Source organism: Malus domestica, chromosome 13, assembly GCF_042453785.1.
Source record: "Malus domestica chromosome 13, GDT2T_hap1".
Lineage (NCBI taxonomy): Eukaryota > Viridiplantae > Streptophyta > Magnoliopsida > Rosales > Rosaceae > Malus > Malus domestica.
In genome coordinates this window covers 20,468,027-20,486,454 of record NC_091673.1, presented here as the reverse complement: position 1 = coordinate 20,486,454, position 18,428 = coordinate 20,468,027, and the positions used below count along the sequence as shown (strand labels likewise).

The window sequence follows — 18,428 nt, the reverse complement described above, 5'->3', positions numbered from 1 at the left end:
TTGTGTAGATTAACGTGTTCACCAAAACCTTCCTCTAAAAGGAAATTGCTAAAGTTCATCAAGAACAACACTTGTCTGAAGAAGCCCTAGCCTGTACACTTTGACGTTTTCTTGTGGAAAATGCATGGGATTTCTTCCGCCAAATTAATGACTGGATTTTCTTTTGTGTAAGTTTCAACGAAGCTTCCCCCTTAGGCTGTCTTAATCCAGCATGCCATTTGTGACACAGTTTCTATATATTATCCCCTTTTCCATATTAGAAACATGCTTGAACCGTCAAACACTCATATGTCAGTTATGTGACCAATTTTTTTTGGATAGGAAGGTCGTATCATATACGATGCGATAATTTATCCATACCCCACATCAATTCCCGTAAATGGTAGCTTCTGCTAGTGGTATGTATTTTTTGTAGAACAATTGGTAAGGAATCGATGTTCATGTTGTTATACTGTGAATATGATAATATAAGTATTATCCTGGTCTAAGATATTTCAAATGAAAAAGAATTTTATATTTGAATTTGTAGTTCCAAATAAATCATCATGGTCATCAATGTCTACCAGCTTTCTCCAGCTCCTTGCTCTTTTCATTAATAACACAAATAATTTCGATCTTATTTCATTATTTGTACGTTGCATAGTTAGCGTGTATATATAGTTACCGAACATAAATAGTTATTGCAAGTGATCATTTACTAGAGTAGTGGAAATGAGTTGAGCTCTTACATATTGACAAGGGTTCGAACCCCGTTTGTGGCTAATCTAACAAAATCTATCGTTTGACAAAAAAAAAACATATATAGTTAGTAGTTACTAATTAGGAAATCCTTAGTCATAATTTTACAAGGTAAACGTCATTTAGAAAAAAATAATAATACAAGGGAAACCAAATTTTTATCAAATTTACAAAACAAATAATATGTCACCAGTAAGAAATAAGAGTTTAATTACAAAATTTTATTCCCACATATAATTCCTTGTTTTAAACTGTATTGTGAATAAAAAATTAATAATAAATAAAGGCTGAGGTACAAAATTTGTGTCGTCATCCGACAATTACGAGCTAAATAAAAGAGGACATTTCAATTTGTGTTGTATCAAGTTATTAACAACCATATTACGCTCTCGGTGGATGGACACCAAATTTGTGTTGTTGAAACTTGAAATCCAAAAGGTTAGTTTTCTATAGCTACGTTTATTCTATGTATTTTTCTTTTGTTTGTTCTAGGCCCACTGACTTTCTGAATGTCCCTTTTTTTCCTTGTCGATTTTGTCTTTTCATGTATGGAAAGAAATTAGAAGACCACTTTTATGGTAAGTCTCCTTTAAAAAAAAAATAATCAATTAGTGGTTTGGATATTGCAGTCTATCATTTTGGAGGTAAAAAAAACTCACAGGTAGTTCAGCTTCCTCCTGACTACCATCATGTGATTCACCAGTGTCATGAATTAAATTAAAGATGTGCCATGTTGAATACATGTTTGTAATTCATCCCAACTACTAGGCCACTCCATGGTGGTTTTTATGGTAAGTCTCATTAACTAATGAGATAATTACAAAAGTACGGGTTTTACATAGGGTGGTGCCATTCACCCTCTCAATTTCCGACAGTCAGATCAAATAAATTGAAAAATAAAAATTTTATTTGAACCCATATAACTTCTTTCTACACCCAACTTACTATTTTCACTCATATTACTTTTAATTAAACTATCAATCTCTCTTTAAACCCAAATTTACTACCTAAACTACCATCACAAACCTAATTCAATTTATAAATTTTTCTCTATACCCATTTTAGAAAATACAAATTCAAAATTTGCAAAAAGAAGTCCATTTCAAGTTAGGACTACGAAAAAGTGGACAAATGCATAATCTAAACAATATGATTTTCTTTGCAATCATATTATGATAGGGTTACCAAATATTTCAACTTCTGTTTCACTAAACTAAATTGTGAAACTGTAAAAACCATGCACTAGGTTTTCTTGGACAGAGTTCATCAAATTTATCTCCATGGATATGATATAGGTCTAATGCAAGTTATTTTTCTATTTGTATGGGATACAACAGATTTACTTGATTTTAGTAATGTTTGGAAGAGTGCTTATTTGATTTAATGCGTGTTCATATCTTTCTGCAGGGTTTAATCAAGAATCATTTTTCACAGCTTCAGACCTTGAAGACTAGGGCAGATTTCGAATGCCCTGTGCGGTTGATCAACACTTACTTGTGTGAGGTTGACACAATCTTATCCAATTGACAAGGGAAATGTACCCCTCTATCCTTACTAGAAGAAGATGATGTTTCGATGATTTCCAGTTTCATGCCTTGAATGAATCCTGTCTCACCCTTGGTACTGTATCGAAAGAACCATGCACTAGAAGTCCGGATGAAACCATTACATGGATTATTAATTTGGATGAAACAAGGGGTGACGGTAGGGTTTAATTATAGAGTGTCAGTTTATTGATAAGTTTTATTTTTATTGTTAAGTTCATTTCGTACTTGATGGTAATTATGCAATAGAGTAAAAAAGACAATTAAAATTAAAGTTTAAGTTGGTTGTAGAAAGAGGTTATACGGGTTCAAATAAAATTTCCCATTGAAAAAAAATCAACGAAAAAAAATCAACAAAGGTTTGTAAGAGATAAGAAGGGGTGTGAATAGCACCCTCCTTTACATATCTAAGTCTAAATAATTAAGAGTCTAAAACGACTCTATCACCCATCAAACCATGCCCAAAATATGATGTTGAAATCCGAGAAAGAAATTTACAGGAAAATATTATGACGGTCATGGAAATCTACCTTCAACCTATTTAGACATCGAAATCTAACTCTATTTTATTTTTTGAGTTTTCACGTCAGCATGTCTGATTTAGGACTTCTAAGGAATGAATATATTTTACTCCTTGGTTGTAACACCCGTCCCCAAAAACTACGGTTTTTATAATTTTAAAATGTGAAATTTCGAAACTGCACTTCGAGGCAAATGCATTGACTTTTGTTGACCGTCTTGTTGAGTCACGTAAGATCCATTTTCTTGGCATATCCTCGTAGTACTCGTCGCTATGAACGCGTGGGCTCAATCGGGATGTAATTTGGAGTTATAACGAATGAGTTATTAACAAATGAAGTCGAGGGCAAAATTGTAAATTTATTATTTTCTGGAATGCTCCAGATTTTTGGAGCAAAATCAGGAAAGCCAAGTGTGTGGCCCAGATTAAAGGAAAGAAAAGATGGATGGTGGAGATTGAAGACAAAGGAGAGAAAGGAAGGTGGGAACTGGACCAATTATGAAATGGAGAAAAGGGATAGAACCAATGGGAGGGGAGGAAAGGAAGGGAAAGGAGGAAGGGGGAGAAGTAGCCAACTGGGATCCCAAAAGAGACCTGGTTCTGACCCGCGGCAGACCCGGTTTTGGGTTCCTAATTCCGACGATTTTCGTCAATTTTTCCAACTAATTCCACCCAATTACTACCTACACATACAACCCCGACCTCCATTCTACCATTTCCACGCCAAATTAGATGAGATTGGGCTCGAAATTGTGAAGAATTGCACCGGTGGATGCATATGGTTACTCGACGGCAATCCACCATTCCTGAAGGTAACCCTGACAACCACCACCACCAATAGGCTCCCTTCAACCCCAGGAACAAAGCCCAAGCAGTGGTGGAGGCGTCGGAGCTTGTATGGAAGCCAAATCGAAGCACACTCTTTTCTAGGGTTCCGGCGGGTTCGTGGTGAATTAAGGCGGTTCCAGGCCAAATTGGACTTCATCACAGGTATAAAACTTGCTCTACTCACTAAGATCTTCATTTATGTGAAGTTTGAGAATTTTTAGAAATAGTTAATTTTTCCGGCGAGTCAGGACGGCCGATCGCCGTGTACGGCGGTGCATGGGCCGAGTCATCCCCTGACCTTCCTAAGCTAAGTTTGATACCCCAATTCCATAGGTGAAGTTAGATTGATGAAATCTCATCATTTGAGCATAGTTTTGATATGATCCGCCACTTGATTATTATAACAATTGACGATCCGACCGTTGGATCGTCACCAAACTTTAATACGTTGTAGTACGTAATATATGAGGATCATAAAACTTACTGATCAGGAATCCAATGTATGGATCTTTCCGAATTGGATTTGTAAGTTCATAAAATAAAACGTTAACCGCCACTTGCACTTGCAATTGGTGGAGATCCAACCGTTGGATTGTCATGAAACTTTAGTGTGATGTTTTAGAAGCATATTTTGGATCTTTTGAAGTTACGGATCCGAAATCTGTGATGCGGATCTTCAGGATCGAGTTACGTAGGGTTGTGGACTCTACCGTCGATCTTTGACCGACGACTGACTTTTGGTTAATGGGTCTCAAATCATTTTAGAACGTCCTTTGGGATGTGTTTTATGTAAGTTAAGTGTTCTATCGATAAGAATTCTGAGACGTGACTGAATATTTGTTCTCGGCGACGATCGTTCGTGATGCCTCGATATTCATGCTAGGGAGTTGTAGCGCGAACCTCAAGTGAGTGGGCAATTGTTTTCTATATATATATATATATATATGCTTTACGATTTCCAGAAAACGTTTTTAAATGAATTTATGCCTTGTATGCCATGTCTGTACCACTCATTACTATATTGTTGCATTAGTATGAATTGTGAATTATACTATTTGATGTTGCGGAGGCTCAGGTAAGATTCAGGTGAGTTATCATGTGATTGGTCTTGTTGCATTGCATATTTCTATGCATTTATGCATTTAGAGCACCTGGCTTACATTTATTATTGCTAAGATATTATGACATGGCATACTTCAGTTTTTGTTGCTCTTGTGCGTTGGTTTTCATACCTACGCAGTAGTATTTTCTGGAAACTATACAGGTTTTACGGCGAGAGGTTATAACAGTTTCAAAAGGTTTTTATTAAAACTTTATTTTCAGGCCCATTCACCCTTATTTTTCGCCCCTCCAGGTGTTAGTAACAGAGTTTTCGTATCGACGATGATTATTGGCAAATCTTGGTGTAGATGATTATCATCGATGGTATAATTCTCACCCTATTTTACTGTATTATACTTATACTTTGTCATCACGTGTGAATTGGGTTCATTCCCGCTCACAGCGCACTCTCGTATTTAGGCACTTTTAGGTTTAAATTTATTCACATTTTCCACATCACTACACTTTATGGCTTCGTCACCTTCTAGGTGTCGGCCATCATAGCTCGATTCGAAGTCTTAGTTGACATTCCGGGTCGGGGTGTGTCATTGGTTCTTTAATTTACTAAAGTGCAGTGGCGGGGCCAGAATTTTACTTTAGGAGGGGCCACATGTAATTGTTAAAAAAAAAGATAATATTTACAAGAAAGTATAATACATGCTTGGAGTTTGAGCTAATTAATTTTTTTGAGGTGCTAAATTCTTTTTCATGTTGAAATTAACCTTCCAATATCAAGTCAGTATAAAGAGTAGTTAATCAAAATTAAAAAGAATAAAATCAACGAAAAATGCTAGGAATACCATGTTTTTAGACCATATTTTGGAGACCACATAATATGATGGTTGATGATTAGATTTCTTCTTTAATGATTTAAAGAACTAGTTCAACCATTAACAACTATATTATCACGTGGTCTCAAGATATGGCTCAAGGAGATGGTTTCTATAGTATCGACCAAGTTAATATAGAATAATTTGAGAATTTTCGAACAAAAAATGTGAAGAATGGATTGGGAATTTGGAGAAAGAAATATTTAAAAATTTTAGTAAAAATGCAAAGAGAACAGAGAGATTTACAAACTTTAATATTATTGTGGGTTGGGAATTTGGAGGATGAAATATATGAAATTTCAAGAAAGGGACGTGAAAAGCTCAAAGTTTATTAATATTATTTTTTTTGTTGAACAAAGTTTATTATTATTCGGTTGGCAATATTTTTTTATAAAACTAAACTAGACTTCAGATTTTAAATTTTAAAAGTTATTTATAAAATAGAATGTTAAATTTAGTTTTAAGATGAGTGTTGGAAATTTTAAGAGTGTATCACATGCAAGTCACGTGACCTAAATTGACGAAAAAATGAATAGAATAGTTTCGAATCTAATATTAGGGATGTAATTGGCAAATTTTATTAGTTTGAGGACTGATTTTTCCAAAAAAAAAAAAAAGATTTAAGGATCTAATTTTCACTCAAGTAATAATTGAGGGACTAAATTAATAGTTCACCCTATTTTAATTATTGGTGATTAGAATTTAAGAGATTTGTAAAAACTAAAAGAAGTATACTCCTAAGTTTAATATATATATATATATATATATATATAAAATACTAAATATTAAGAATGGTTAAAAGAGTGAGGGTAGGCATTGGCCTATACTGGCCTATTAGTGCCTCCGCCTTGGTGCTACCTTTTTTCTTTAACAAACAATAAGGTAATTGCACTAAATACATTAAACTACACGAATGAGGATTTAAAGTTGAGTGCAGAGGGTGAAACACGCTACTCTGGTCTATGCACTTGTCTTAATGCAAATCTGGATTTAGTCCAACTCCCAAAGTTGAATAATGTTGCTTTCATTAGCAGAGCTGAATGCATGATGGATATAGAGAAGCAAAAGGAAAATTGGTTGACTGTGACTCAAGCTTGGGGAATTTCGGTCCAAATTCTCTTCCCAGGTTCTACGTGCTTAGCATTTTATTTAGTTGGGATTATGATTAATAACCAAGCTCACAAATTATTATCGGCGTCGCCTCCTTACTTCGCCTTTGTTCGTTTGATTCTGGCCATCTTTTTGTTCGCGTTTGCTACGACGTTTTGTCTTCAATCGGTGTTTGAAGTCACAGACAGACACAGAAGGGTTGATGATCTTCCCTCAACTATGGAGGCAGGGAAGGACTGTCAATCCAAGGTTTAGTATTCAAGCCAACGAGTGCTGAAACTTTTTTTGATCTTGTAAAATGCACTAAAGGTGTTTTGTCCATGCTCAAACTTGCGTGTACTAGTCTCTTAGCACGCGCTTTTGAACTCTCAGCCGTACATACATTAAAAATATTTGTTTCAACATAAAAATTGTTTGTTAACTGACGATCATGCGGAATTGCAGATTTTGGAATACAATAATCAGAAAATAATTTTGTTTCAAAATCATCTGAAACAGTGTGACCTTCAGAAAGTGAAGTTTTACAGTACCAATGCAGCTAGCCACTTATACAAAGGATAATAATTGAGGAAACCATTTTCACAATACAAGAGTAAAATTTCGAATCAAAGCGATTATGTTTTCTATGCCTGCTTGATTACCGCCGATCTAGCCTTCAGATTAAGAAAGATTGCCCTGAAATTAACAAATCTAAGAGTGAGAAATTTTCCAAGCAATTTTTAAATTGTAAGGACACAAGCAGTTATAATTTAAATGCACAAATTATTTTATTTTTTTTAATTCAAATGATGGTTATGATGTATGACAACGAGAGGTATTTTAATGAGGCAATCGAAGAGAGCAGCGTACCAGCATGAGGCAACAAAGCTGTGAAACAAGACACGAAACTGCAGAGGCATATATTGGTAATTCACCCAACCAACAATAGGCCAAAACTGCAACCATCATAATTTCAGCATCGTCAATTCATTGTTTCACAATTATACCTTGATTATAAAACAACAACAGTAAGTTATTATTTCATACCTTCCATGCGGTCAATTGGATAGAAGGATAGTCCTTTCGAACTTTGCTCCTGACTAAATTCCATGGTCTTCCTGCAATACCAGAATGAAAAGTAAGCACTGCATCATTCCTAGTATAATGTTTCTAAATTCACAGATATGCCTGCGCTACGCAACAAAATCGCCAAGCTTTCAAAGATGTAAATCAAAACATGGCTGAGACCATTGAAAGTAAAACAGGAACAAGTCAAAGGAGCGAGGTAATGTTTAGGGTTAAGCATGAATTTATTGATACGTAAGTATTAAAGTCATATCGACCAGGAAACAATATTCAGAATAAAATAAATTCAGCTTCAGCATTAACACTCATTATTATTTTTTCAGTATCAGTTTGGCCTGAGCATTTATTCAGAACACACTTCTGAAGATAAATGCACATTTCTTTGGAGAATTTTCAAGCAAACATCACAGCTCTGCTCTTCAAAAGGACACTGAAGTTATAAGTGTCACACCATTCTGGGAGGAAGGACAGGAAAACAACTCATAAATATGGAGAAACTCGTGCTTGGTTCCGAGGCAGGATTTCCTAAAATGAATCCGGCTGGGGAATTTTAGCACTTTAAAAAAATCGGAAACAATACAAAAATTCTGTTTATCTGATAAATTAGACCTAGTGCTTTAGATTCCCCCTCCCCCCCCCCCCCCCTCCCTCTTTACTCAATTACACCACAATAAATGCACAAACAACATCAAACAATTAAAGTTCTCTAAAACCACAAAACTGTGAATTGATGTATCCTACGCAAAGACTGGATGTATAGTGCGCACAGAGTGTAAGAGTATGAGTATGATTCTTACAAGTCTTGGGATAATTGATATTATGAAGAAGTCTAAATCATGTTGACAAGAGTTAATCCAATCATATTGGTATATTGAGGACTCTTGTGTTTGCTCGTTTATAGGACTCATATTGATATAAGGAATGTAGTCTTGTATTTCTTGTGGAATTGTTATAGGGCGATCCAGGTCTTGTAGTATAAAACCACAAGCCCCTGCTCTCACAAAAGCATGCTCTTATTGTTCCAATTACCTATAACTTGGAGTGCATTGAGTTTTGTAGAGAGGAGAAGGTTGTGTGTAGATTTCTCTAATGGCTCTTAATCCTAATTTGTTGAACATAGTTATGATATGGTGTCTAGCACTATTCTTTCTTGTGATCAATGCCGTGAAGAACATGTGTGTTGCTGTGGGAGATATTCATCAGCCAATGCATGTCGGGTTCTATCAGATGAGGGAGGAAACTCAATGGCCTTGCGTTGGTACAGACACAAATCCAATCTTCACCATGTGTGGGATAGGGAGATCATACAACAAACTATGAAGGACTATTATGATAGAACACACGGGAAAGACTTCGGCAAACAGTTTGCAGGTATGTGTTGCAGATATTACTTCAGTATTTGCATATACAGAATATATTTGGAGTGATGATTGTGATTTAGTTGGTTAAATCTTATGTTCTTGGTTAGTTTATTATAGAGCTTATATGGTTGCTCTTACACAGAGGACATCCTTTTGCCCTCCGTGCGGCCAAACAAAGCAAGAACAAACATGAAAGAAAAAGAAAAGACAAATCAAGTCCCACCAAGCCGTCATACTACTGTAACTAAATACAAAATGGTGTTAAATACTAATGCAAACCAGATATCAATTACGATATGAGATGGATCCTTTAAGCGTATACCAAAGATATGCGCATACCTTCAATAACCAAGCCATAGTATGTCATGAAAACCATGTTGTTCCAAGGAGACGAAGTTAATTGTTCCACCAAAACCTAATAATTGACATTTCCATTCATCAATAGTCGGCTCAAAAATTTCATGTAAGCTTTCAGCACTTATTTAACTCAAAATGGAAGCACAACTTCGACTTCACAGAAACAAGTTCACCTTCTTTGCGATCGTTTTGTTGTCCTTCTTTCCCTTAAATATTACATCCATCAATTTGTGGAGGAAGTGCCCAAATGGTCCCGCATATGCGAAACCATACAGCTGAAAACGAATTTAAGCTTCAGATTCCAACACGATATACATGGTCATAGAACACAATCGTATATATAACCTGATTAACATATCAGTCTAATTGGAGAAAAGTCAAAACTGAGAAACCAAAACGACATATGAAACAAGAAGACAAACTTATCTCCTTATTGTCTTGTTCTCCATTTTCTCAGCAGCCAAACAAATTTTTAGAATTTTTTATGAGAAAAAACCAAAGTTGACAATCTAATACAACCCAACTAGTGATTTATTAAAAATAAAATTACACTAAAAATTACAAGCAATGATCCAAATGGGCATGCATACCATTATAAGAAGCAGTCTTCTCAGTTGAAGCTTTTTGATTCCAGAAATCTTCTGGGCTATTGCATCACTGCACCCAGCTAAAACTCCTGATGTAATTGCCTAGTAACCCAACAATTCAAATCAGATCAAAAAAACAAGCATTAATCTTTTACACACCAATAAAATATATACATATACGTATATATATATATATATGTATATGTATATGTATATTAAAAACTTGGTTCAAACAACTCATTTTCGGATTAGAAAAACTGGGTCTGAATCAAACATTGAAACAAACCTTAGTTCTGAGAGGGTGGGATTGAAGCTGTATGAGATATTTTCTCCAAGCCTCGCTGACTATTTCAGACATGGTGACTCCAAAGCTCTCTCTCCCGCTCTGTTTTTTTTTTTTAATCTCAATGGAGGGTGTTTCATTGAGTCTTATAAAGATTCAAAAGATCTGAAAAGTTGAAATGGGGTTTTATAATTCTCAATTTTAATAAATTCCTTTTCTTCGTTAACGACAAATTGGGGTTTGGTAGGTGGTGTGCGAAAGCAGTGTGATCAAACAAGACGACTCTACCTTATGCTTCCACCATAACAAGGAAGACCGTTACCTTATAATAACATTTGTCAGGAAAAGATCAAGGTAAATTTACATTTAGAAAGTATCATTCACTCTTACTTTTACATCTCACACTATTTTGTTAATTTTTTGTCATTAATTATTTTTAATTTATTTGATTTGACTGTGGAAAACTGAGATAAACATGTAAAAAGTAAAAATAGTTATATGAATACCACTACCCTACAATTTTTTTTGGAATATTTTTTTAAGAATTTGTTCCTTTTAACTTTTTTATACAGCAATATTGGAATGGGTTGTTGAGAATCAAACTAGAAACCTTTGGTCATAATTTTTTAATACAACAACCTTTGGTTGGGGTTTGAGAGATAGAACTTGAAACTTTTGGTCGAAATAGTGGATACTCTTGTTTTTTATTTTTTATTTTTTTGGTCAAATGATAAATTTGTTAGAATAGAGAGTTGATGGAGTTTAAATTCACGTGATGGTATACGAACAACACTTCTCTTCATCATTGTAATCGAAGGTCTCTTGCAATAGTGAATACTCTTTTAAGTCTTAACCAGTTAGTCTTTTGTAAATTTATGGGTAAATTATATAGTAACCCCTCAGATTTGAGGTCTATTACAACCTCATACAACATTTTTAAAACATTTAACTTTCATACCCCACATACTATTTTATTTCAAAATAATACATCCGTTAGATTTTCCATTCTTTGATCCGTTAAGCGCTGACGCGGCTGCCAAATGTGTGCCACGTGGTAAAAATAATAATTTTTTAATTTTAAAAAAAAAAAACCTAAATCTTCTAAGTTTAAAAAAAAAAAAATTGAAACCTTATCCCCCTCTTCCTCCTCTCTTCTCCCCGCAACCCCCAAACCCAAAAACCTTTTCCCCCCTCCTCCTCCTCTCTTCTCTCCCATTTTCATCTTCTTCCCCTTGCAACCCAGAAAGAAAAAAAAGAAAAAAACCCCTCAGTTTGTCTTCCCCCCCCCTCTTCTTCCCCTCTCTTCTCCCCCATCTTCATCTTCTTCCCCTAACCCCTTACCTGCAACCCAGAAAAAAAGAAAACCCAGATCCCGCCTACGCCGCCATCGCCGGGTTCGTGAGGTGGGAGGAATGGGTGTGGATTTAAGGAGTGGGGATGTGTAGAGGAGGGAAGAGGGTGGGTGCGAGGGCGGGTGTGGAAGGAGGGATGTGCGTTTTTGGGTGAGGTGAGTCGTGGGGGAGGGAGGGTCTCCGGGGGGGGGGGGGTTTCTTTTTGGGTTTCTGCTTTGGGGGTTCGTGGGGGAGGGTTCCCAAGGGGGTGGGGGGGGGGAGCGCGTTCTTTCTGGGTTTTTGGTTTGGGGGGTTCACGGGGGTGGAGGTTTTCTTTCAGCTTTTTATTTATTTATTTTTAATTTTTTACTTTTTTTTTAGAAGATTCAGGTTTAAAAAAAATTATTATTTTTGTCACGTAGTACACATTTGGCAGCCATGTCAGCGCTTAACAAATCAATGGATGAAAAATCTAACGGAGTTATTATTTTAAAATAAAATAGTACGTGAGATATGAAAGTGAAATGTTTTAAATATGTTGTATGAAGTTGTAATAGACTTTAAACCTGAGGGGTTACTATGTAATTTACCCTAAATTTATTTGATAATTTTAAGGCTTATTTACAAAAACATTCTTGAAACTCATCTTTCTCTAAAAACCCATTGAAATGCAAATTTTGTCAATCTTTTAAACATAACGGGTGTATGTAAAACTAATAAGACTAGAAAAATACAATACACACACCCATTTTAAAATCTCGTACATATTTGTTAATTTTTTTGTCTTTGATCTTATTCAATTCATTCAATATGACAACAGAGAAATTAAGAAGAATGCGTGAGAAATAAAAATAGTGTATGGATAACATTATCCTAAGACTATTGTTGTTAATGAGCCCCATCTGTCCAAAAACTTTGGTTAGTGTTTTAGTTTTCTTATTTTTAAAAAGAGAATCTTGAATTAAAATTGTTTTTTTATTAATTTTTCAACCACATGGCAATTATGTGACACAGTTCTTGTCAATGATGGGTCTCATTTGTCGCATGTAAACAGTTTGACGGATTTATTAGACTATGGGGCAAAGTGAGACACAATAAAACTTTATGAGGTTAAGTAAAACTCTAGTCGAGATTCAGTGGGTATGGATGTAGCTTAACTTTAATATAATAAAGAAAACCATCACTAAATTGCAGTGTTAAAATATTTGATGCAAATGAGTTGAATTAAATCAGGGGCAGAGCTAGAGTTTTAATACATTGGGGGCACCCCAATCTACATTCTTAATATAAATCAATTTTACAAGGAGGAAAACCCAAAGTTTTTCTTCAAGAGAAATGGTTTTCGTACACTCCTCTTTGGCACACTACTGTTTAAATCAATTTTTTTTTAACAAACGATATTATTTATAATAAGGCGTTGGAGGAGAGGGGTATACCTCACAATGAGCTAGCAGTAATGTGGTTCAAATTCGCCTTTGGCGAGAATCAAATTTAAGATATCTTACTTACAAGTGAAGAAGAATACTATTATATCATAGTACTAAGTGGAAATTGTTCCTTTAACTCTATATACAATACAACACCAATTCCCTCCTTAAATAAAAAGTTAAGTTCAACTACTGTAAATAACAATTTGATATCAAATTTTTATAACTATCTGCCATGTGGCTTAGTCAACTTTAGGGGTGGCTCGGTACATGATCCCAAACAAAAAATGGTATCCCGAATCTCAAACCGAAAATTATAGGACGGGAATTTGAAGACCAATTTCGAATTGAAATTTTGGTATTCCCAATTTTCGGAATTTCTGAAATGTTTTTGGTATTTCGGGATGGATGAGATTGGATTTTGAATTTTGGACTTTTGAGCTGAAATTTGAGATCTTTAGGTTGTGAGCTAAAATTTGGGCTTTTGGCCTGAAATTTTGTTGCCCACTAATTGAAATGTAGGATTTTTACCTCATGCCAATTTAAAATTTCATACCAATTGAAATATTGATTCATTCATACCAAGTCAAATTGACATTCCAAAGTTGCAAATTACTTAATTTCATACTTTCATTTTTAATATAGTCTACTATCAAACTGCTTATATACATATATATATATATATACGTATGTATGTATATATTTCGGTTCGGGATTTCCGACCATTGAATATGTAATCTCAATTCCCATATCGAAAAGTTTGAAATCGGTTAGGTATGAAGTCTCGAAAATTTATGAATTATCTGTTTGAAAATTTTTCGGTATAGGACCGAATTTTTTTCAATTTGATTTGGTATTTTCAGGAAAAAACCTTCAAGCTGTAGTCAATTTCCTTGTATTTAAAAAAAGAAGAAGTTAGAACAACGTAAATTTCACGTTTGGATTTGCGGATGATCCTTGATAGCTTTCTGACATTTTATTTATTTATTTATTAAAGGAGTGCTTTCTGATTTGATAAACGTGACTATCCAAATGCAAAAAATATTTAGATATTCACGCTCTTAGCTAAAAGCTTGTTTAGATGTGTTTTAAAATGATTCAAAATATTTTTTGTAAAGATATTTTAAGAATCAATTCTTAATAAGGAAAATTAATGAAAAGGGCTTAAAAACTTTGAGTTTTAATGATAAGAACAAAATAAAGGGTAAAGTGAATAGTACCAGGATTGACTTTTTAGTGTAAAAATGTGGTTTTTCGTTAAAGTTCCCTTCTTAATAAAGTGCAAATTAATGTTGGAAAATCACTTCAATTACTTTATGAAAAAACACAAATTGCAAAACAACATACTTCAAGTGTCTTGAAAATTCAAAAATATTAAAAAAAAAAAGTTTTTCCAAATGAGACTTTAATTGCAAGGTCCAAAGTATTAACAAATTCGTCAACCGTCAAGGTCAAATAGGGTAGGTAGCTCTAAAAGGTCATAAATAAGAATAAGAATCCTTTCCGGGTTCATTTTGTAAGAATTTTGGGAATCTTCAAATCGTGTCCATTCATCGTACATTATGCGGTTAGAAATTATTTTAAATATTTTTATTTAAAATTAAACATGAATAGTATCTGACGAAAACTGACCGCATGATATATGATAAACATACACGTTTTAAGGATTTCCGGAATCCTCACAAAAAGGATCCGGAGAGGATCCTCATTCATAAATTAATACCTTTTTGTTTTAGGGCATATACAAATTTATTTTATTTGTTCTTTGTGGTACTCATGAATTGAACCATATTAAATAAATTTAAAATTTTCAAAGATTTGAAATATAAGAGTTGTTAAAGGCTTTGGAAAATTGGAGGACCCCAATCCTGTAAGAGCATTTCTACATATTTTGAAGGGTTTGTTTGAGGTTAAGAGTGGAGTTGGGGGAGTTACTCCTCATGTGAATAATGAACTGCCATAGTTTCTAAAAAATAATTCTCCTCCTACTATTCACAATGACTGTTCTTTTTATTTTATTGTTTTATGTATGATTCAATTATTTAATGATAATTAATGTATGAGATTAATTTAAAATATTTTAATATGATTATTCCACATGTTCATATTTTACTTTTGGTGTATAGTATTATTTGTGGTAAATAATGTTTTTGGTGTAGAGAGTGAAGAATATGATTGATATTTATAGGAAAAAATGGGAAATAGCTGTTGGATTTTTATTTTTATTTTCGAGTTTTTCATGAATTCTTATTTTTGAAAAAATTGTGACTGTGAATTGGAGTTACTATTTGGAATTGAAAGGCCAGGAGTGCACCAAGTGGCAAAGAGGCGTAGGAGAGCAATTAATGACCATTGGAGGTGGCCCCCATGCCTGATTTTCTGTTGGCGCACTTTTCTTTCTGGCTTGTCTGGCGAAAATGCTCGATGTAAAAAAAAAAAAAGATATGCTTGTGGCTAATGTCAAGCAACTCGGGCTTGGGTTGGGCTAGAATTGCTGGAGCTTGAGCTAGGGTTGAAGTTGTCGAGGCTAGAAAGCATGGGTGGGGGTGTTTTAAAGTTATTTAGCACCTAGCCATGTGTTAGGGCTCGAAAAAGTCACATGCAAACCCAATCAAGTATTGAGGCCCAATTGTCCTAAATGCCCCAATTAAAGCTTAAACACATGCAAAGGAACGAAATCGAGAAGGGAAAATATTTACAATCATGCCACACTATCAGACGCTTGTATAAATCAAGCAATTTTCATGCAAATCCATGCATATTTACCATGCCATGCCTTATGAAGTTGACTACTAGTCATGCTAAAATAAGCCAAGCCACGTACTGGGGCTTACCAAGTGAATCCTGGTGTGGATGGTTTGGAGTTTATCTGGCCTACACGAATCATGGAAGATTTTGGGCTGCTTGGGAACCTCAAGATCCCAGCCCACAATCTTTAAGTTTCACATAGGTGAGTTTGAGAGAGAACAAACCTAGTCCCTTTTTCCCTAGCAAGCTAACCAATCCAATTAGAAAAGAAACAGACTCAAGGCCTTAAGTTCATGTGAAGACCCAACAATTTAATGAAGAGAGAGGTGGACTTTCTCTTCCTAACTCACAAAGGAGAACGATGAGCGAAAGTCAGGAGATGTGTTGCCAGAATTGACGCGTGTTGAAGTTGACTTGGGAAGGAGCACTCTGGGAAGAACAAGCGCCATAGTCTTCATGAGAACAACGATGCTTAGCTGTCTCACACCAAGAGTGAAGTGCGCAGTTGTGCTAGGAAAAAGGAGAAGGAAGACTTAGCTATAACGGGAGATGCCCTTCGCCTACAAAACATAACTTTTCACCTATAGAAAGGGAGGTTTTACGCAATACTTGAGGGGGGGGAAGAGTGTTAGAAGGGGGAGGGAGATTCAAGGTTGCATTGCACCAAGCAAGGAAAATCACTCCCTAGGTGCAAACAAACTTGAATCTTAGAGATGACAATTTTCTTACAACCTTAGGGATTCCTCCCTGTTTCCCTTGGTCTTCCATAGCCAACAGGAGCTCTCTTAGAACCCTAGTAAATCCAAATTATCAAACCTAGAACACCATGCAACCACGCAAAGTTATCTCTCGTGTTAAATCGGTAAACTTTTAGCTTCCACAACATGTCTTACTCAAGCAAGCCATTATTTTCTTAATCATGTTGTCTTTGAGCCATTAATCCAACCGAGATATTTCCTAAGACACACTAATTCTATTGAGGCATCCTGACACTTGGTGTTCAAACAGACTAGGGGAAGTAAAAAATGTAGCCGTCAATGCCCATTTTTAGTTCGGCTAAAAGTCCCCCGACACCATGGTTAGAAAATATGGGTTGAAATGGTTTAAAGAAGATTATTGCAAGAAGAAATTGACAGAAAAAAAAAAAAAAGTTTTATCAATCTTTGAAATTAACCTACCTTTTTGAAATGGTCCATTAATTAGAAAATTGATCACTGTCATCTTTGAATATGAATGTCGGTGTGCCGCAAATCAATGTCTTTCTTGTTGTCCAGTTCCGTCAAATTTTATTTCAGTGCGATAATGTGGCACACAAATGAGTCCCACTAATCTGATCTTATAACACCACTTGGATTCATCATAAACACCAATAATTTTAAAGATTTTAAAACTAAATCTGATTGATTTTGTGGAAACACAGTAAACTCTTCAAGAGTGTCATGTGGCTATTGAGGTCATTGGATTCTGGCCCAGAACATGGCCTTAAAGAGGCCCATATCAGTCTTCTGAGTTCTGATTTCATGTTATTTCATTCCCACTAGTTTTATGTAGTCATGTTTATCCTCTAAACACAACCAATTTGAGGATAATTTGTGTCTCATTATTCATTGGGTGGTGCTATCCACACACCCTTTTCATTTTTGATCGTTAGATCGAATGAATTAAAGAAAATCAACGGACAAAAATTAACAATGATGTATTAAACAAAAAGGGTGTGTGTGAATAACACTACGCTTATTCATTTGTACATGTCCTTTCGACTTCCTCTTCAACTTCCTCCATCTATAATTTCTGCAGATAATTTGATGAATTGACATGAGAAATTGGATTTTTCATGTGTAAGAAGTAAGAACAAAGAAAAGGTACGTAAAATTTAGAATGGTGTCAATTTTAAGGAGTTCAAATTTAATGCATGCAGGAAAGATATATCCTAAGTTGCATCTTCTGATTGCACTTCCACAACTAATTAAAGATATATCGTTCCTCATTTCCTTATTGCTTTTATCATCTCACCCTCAAGGACTTCATCAATTTTGGGAGTATATTGGTAATATTCCTTCTAGGCTTCTACGTTAGCAGGGCCATTGAATTCACACAGAGATTTTTGTATAATATACTCCACACTTGTTGGGTCGTTTTGAGGACAATATCGGTGTTAAATCGATTTTTTATTTTTAAGTAACAATATATTTACGTTAAGGGATGAAAGAATATGTATAGAACTAGTAATATACGAGATTTGAATCTAAGATATCTTATATACAAGTAAAGAGAAATACCATTAAATCGTAGTAGTAATTAAAAGGTGGTGTTTAACTAATGGATAATGTTAGGGAAACCAAATTTGCAAATCAAATGATTGTCACCAAATAAGAGATAAACATGTTAACCGATATTTAATTTATAATTCAATTATCTGAAACCACATCATTTGATTCACAAGTTTGGTTAAAAAATTTGGAATCACTTGCTAATCCTTAACTAGTTAATCAGCCTACAATGCATATCGAAAGCTTTGTCTGACTATTTATTAGTTTGGTTTTATGAGATGATCAAATAATAGAAACTGGCGCATCTTTGGAGGAGCATTATTTTGTC

The 18,428-nt window shown here is 34.8% G+C and overlaps 1 protein-coding gene across 1 annotated transcript; it reads right to left on the bottom strand.

Annotated features, from left to right (window-relative positions):
* Window positions 1–7,129: 7,129 nt before the first annotated feature.
* On the bottom strand, window positions 7,130–10,624 carry LOC103406852 (peroxisomal membrane protein PMP22). Its single transcript, XM_029091803.2, has 7 exons — window positions 10,328–10,624; window positions 10,045–10,143; window positions 9,628–9,729; window positions 9,437–9,512; window positions 7,698–7,768; window positions 7,521–7,606; window positions 7,130–7,346 (listed from the first exon to the last, which is right to left on the bottom strand). The coding sequence occupies exons 1-7, from the start codon at window positions 10,397–10,399 to the stop codon at window positions 7,295–7,297; spliced, it is 558 nt and encodes a 185-aa protein (XP_028947636.1). The 5' UTR covers window positions 10,400–10,624; the 3' UTR covers window positions 7,130–7,294.
* Window positions 10,625–18,428: the final 7,804 nt, after the last annotated feature.

Excerpts from the sequence above, each read along its gene's own strand:
- LOC103406852 (XM_029091803.2), bottom strand. The coding sequence starts at position 10,399 with ATGTCTGAAATAGTCAGCGAGGCTTGGAGAAAATATCTCATACAGCTT. Across the intron at positions 10,144-10,327 it reads CCCACCCTCTCAGAACTAAG|GCAATTACATCAGGAGTTTT; the intron begins GTTTGTTTCAAT and ends TTGGGTTACTAG. Across the intron at positions 9,730-10,044 it reads GAAGACTGCTTCTTATAATG|CTGTATGGTTTCGCATATGC; the intron begins GTATGCATGCCC and ends ATTCGTTTTCAG.